At 41.3% G+C, this 4,378-nt stretch overlaps 1 protein-coding gene across 1 annotated transcript; it reads left to right on the top strand.

Annotated features, from left to right (window-relative positions):
* Nucleotides 1-229: 229 nt before the first annotated feature.
* On the top strand, nucleotides 230-3,908 carry LOC108577316. Its single transcript, XM_017940456.1, has 3 exons — nucleotides 230-233; nucleotides 301-1,082; nucleotides 3,537-3,908. The coding sequence occupies exons 1-3, from the start codon at nucleotides 230-232 to the stop codon at nucleotides 3,849-3,851; spliced, it is 1,101 nt and encodes a 366-aa protein (XP_017795945.1). The 3' UTR covers nucleotides 3,852-3,908.
* Nucleotides 3,909-4,378: the final 470 nt, after the last annotated feature.

The raw sequence follows: 4,378 nt of genomic DNA, 5'->3' as shown, positions 1-4,378 counted from the left end.
AGGTAAGCCCGTTCACACTGTACCAACTCGACGTCGTCGTTCACGTGCTCGCCTCTCCGTCTGTATCTCTGTGTTCGTTCTTCACAGCCGTCGAACATCCCCATGTTCAACTACTTGGTCACGCGAAAAATTCTCTCGAGCAAACTTAGCCAAGCGTGATCGAACACAGAGAGATATCAGAGCTAGACGTTGAACAGTGAGAAAGTCAAAGCTATAAAGAGAGGCGAGCATGAGTTAGAGCCGCGTGATACAGATAGGAAGCTAAACGTAGCCAGGCTACTCTAATCGGTCCTATTCAAGCCTTGCTCAATCATTCAATTCACGTTCACGTGTGCCCGTGGATATGTCGCGCGAGATACTCGCTCCTGGGTGTCGCGCGAAATCTCTATCGAAATTCGTCACATTTTCCAGTCGCACGTGTCGCCACGGAGTCGGAGTGGAAACACGGGCCGGAGTATATTTTCCAAGTTCAAGTGAACTCCACCGCTATCCCCGCAGAAGGTAGCTCCATGAGCATCCGGCTGAATGTCGCGTCGAAGCTCGTGTGCCAGCCCAAGTCGTACCACGTGTTCACCTGCCACTTTCGCGACTCGAAGGCGGACAGTTACACGACGGAGAGCTTGGACCCGTGGTTCCAGGAGACGCCTGTTAGCCGCGTGTCGAGGCAGGAGGCGTACGAGATCAATCAGGACCAGTTCGAGATGAAGTTCGGGAAACAGGGACTGGAGAGTCTGGTGGTGAACGAGAATATACAGCCGAGAGAGTTGGATATGATACGCGTGATCGTTGGGCAGCTGAACATAGGTATGGCGTTCGTGAGCCACCATCGGTCGCAGTTCCATCTGATGGAGAACTTCACTCAGGGTGAGTGCGCGACGATCTTCACCGTGCATCGGAACATCGTCGGGCTACCTATGCACGTGAAACGTAACTACGTTCTGATGCCGGTGATCCCGCTGAGGGACGGCGAGGTGTTGCAGATCAGGAAGATGAGGAATCTTCATATGTGCACGCACAAGGTGCCGTATTTCTTTGGAAGCGCGGAACGAATGAGCGAATATAGCGACGTGGTGTCTACCATTGTGAGTATTTATCGGGATCGATTTATAGCGGACTATTGCAAAAGTTCGTGCCCGCTTCACAGCACAGGCGGTGTATCTTTCGATGGCAATGTAACGTTACGCTAAGAGAAACATCTGCGCCGAAGTGGACGAGGTTCTCGTCACCTCTGAAAATCGGGCACGAACTTTTGCAATGATCCAATATATTCTGTGTTCGTAGTATCGTACAGGTTACCTAATTATCTGCTCCAGTTGCGGCGGTACGACGAACATATTTAACCCCTTGCAATCGAGCGGCGACTGAGAAGCGACATTAAATAATCGTCACTTGGTGAATAATTGATCGCATCAGAGAGCAGATCTATGGGATCTCTATAAAGATTGCCACAGTGAAGTAGAGAATACGTTGAATATTTCAATGAAATAGTATACTTTACTTCTACGTCAGTTTGAAAATATTTCAAAGATCCGACTTGCACACTTTCCTACAGCAAAATCACCTCCGAGTGCAAAGGGTTAAAGGGCGAATAAGACGAGGGAAATGGCAAAAATGAAGGGAAGTTTCGAAGTTGATTTGAAATTTTCGTGTCAAAGGTCATTGTTACGCATATTTGCCACGGCATATAGCAGAAAAAATAGGTAAATTTGGGTAAAGAAACGTAGGTAATCTTGAGAAAAATAGGAAAAAATTTATTCTTCCATATTATCGACCCTTTGAAACCATTTTAATCGTGTATAAAAATTTTCTCATACTTTTACGTGGCCCACCTTGTATATCGATATGCAACAGAGTATACAAATTGTCTATTCCAATATATACACATATATATATATAAGATGATGCATGTAAATTGTGACAGTGTTTCAAAAATGTTATTAGGCAAAATTGAAATATTTCAGGATGCACATTTGCAAATTTATAATACAGAGTGGGGTCGAAAGTATTATGCAACTGGACAGGAGGTGATTCTTTATGCAAAAATAAATAAAAAATGTTAAATAAAATTTTTTCATCCGAGGCTTAGTTTTCGAGAAAATCAGCTTTCAAATTCTGTACACGTCTGCACTTATATACAGGGTGTCCCAGTATTAATGGTACAACTATGGAGGGGGTGATTCTACATGAGAAAATAAGTCGAAAGTAATGAGTAAATTTTTTTCATTCGAGGTTTCGATGAACGGATCTCGATATGGACCATATGCCTTAGGTTTATGAGTAATAATAAAGCGTGTAATTATCAAGATTTACTTTATTAATGCAAAAATTGCTGAAAATGCTGGCCACCGTACACCGAACGACATAGTTGAGTGCGTGCGTACTCGAAGAAAATTTAAAGTCGATTGTCTCGAAAACGAAGCCTCGAATGAAAAAAATTTATTCATTATTTTCAACTTATTTTCTCACATAGAATCACCCCTGTCCACGGTTGTACCATCAATACTGGGACACCCTGTATATACCGTGTGTCGCAAAACATAGAATGTGTATGGTGTTTGTATACAATATCTACGCGATTTTTATGAATCCTTTCCTAAAAAAAAAAGAAGTTTACTTTGTCTCAAAATAAAACAGGAATAATTTTGTTGAATATGAACTTTATTTACTGCTATAAGTAGTAGGGGAGAGTCGTGCAGTACCGGCCAGCGTACAGTACCGGCCAAAGCTAGATCTCGCTTATACTTTAAGCGCCTGTTAGAATATTAACAGGCGTATATGGCGTCTAAGTTATACTTTAGAACCTGTTAGTTGACTGCACTATTGATGGAAAAACAAATGAATACTATAGCCCTGAGCAACGTATTCCGGCGACGTTCTTTTTTCTTCGGTATTACCAGAGTTCTGAAACGTTTAACGTTTACGTTGGTGTTCCGTACGACAAAAGTTAGTTTTCATAGCTGCAACGGTTGGGCTCACGTGGAGTGTACGGATCAAGAAAATATCGATGCCTAAATAAAAGTTCTGTTCTGTTTCTAAACGATTTTTACTAACATCGTTTATTACTTAGACCTTAAAACCTACCAACTAAGTAGCTGCAAATTACAACTTTTTTATTTCTACCAATTATTTATCTTTATGAGAAAATTTAAGGAAAACCATGTGTCCCCTTTTATCAAGCACCCTTTGTACTACAAATTACTTTTTTCATATTTCATTTTTACCAACGTTATAAAAACTTAGAGTGGCCGGTACTGCACGACTCTCCCCTATACGTACCCAAAGGACCTTGAAAAAAACCTAATGTTCTTGAAAACTAAGCCTTGAATGGAAAAATTTTATTCGACATTTTTCCTTCATTTTCGCACGAAGAATCTCCTCCTGCCTGCTGGCGCGATACCTTCACCCTGTATATTACAGACATTAGTGTATTAATAGAATATTTTTAATAATGGCCGAGTAACATTTCTCGCACATTTCTTAAAAACGTGTTCAATGGAAATTTGTCGAAACATGATTCGTCCTTTTCAAAATTACAGAGTTCGTCGGAGAGTCTCATCATCGTCACGTCCACGGAATTTATCACGGGAACGATAAACGTGGTAACGACTAACAAGATATCAGAACGGATAGCGACCACCTTGTACGAGAATATAAACTTGAAGTTAGAATCGATCCTGCCGGCGGAGAGCGAACCGTTGGAGGTGAAGGATCCGGAGCCGGCTAGCATGTTCATCGGAAGATGGCTGAGGGAGAGCTCGTTGGAGGAGGACCAGTCGACAGAGGAGTATCCATCGATGGAAGAGGATTTGTCGATGGAAGGTTTAATCTCTCGTCGTAAGAAAGATGTTTAAATACACTATGGCAACATCGGTGATATGCAGAGAGAGAGAGAGAGAGAGAGAGAGAGAGAGTGAGAGAGAGAGTGAGAGAGAGGGAGAGACGTTTCGATCGATATTTATATACGCGTTCTCGTTCAAGTGGCCAGAACGACTAATAGCGTTCACGTATCACTATTGTTGTAAATAGTGTGCAATTGTATTTGCCATACGATTCTGTAAATAATAAAGAAATCTCCCGTTTGTATACATAAATCGTTCGTTTCTATTCGTTGACACGGTTCCGTTCAACTCCGTCGATAATTTGAACAAATTGAATTAGTACCTGTATAATTAGCGATCGTAATTATTAGGACACCCTTTATGTTCATGCGGACATTATAGGATTTTCAATCCTTGACTACAGACATTTGTTTTTGAGATGTTAGAGTAGAGGCGTAATTTCTCAGACTACTTTGGCAAATTTTATTTGTTAAATCACTGTATTGTAAAAATAAATTCAACGTAAATATTTTATTATTATACAGGCTGAGCCATGTAAA

This window comes from Habropoda laboriosa, unplaced genomic scaffold (assembly GCF_001263275.1).
Source record: "Habropoda laboriosa isolate 0110345459 unplaced genomic scaffold, ASM126327v1 scaffold697, whole genome shotgun sequence".
NCBI lineage: Eukaryota > Metazoa > Arthropoda > Insecta > Hymenoptera > Apidae > Habropoda > Habropoda laboriosa.
This window is presented reverse-complemented; position numbering and strand designations above follow the sequence as displayed.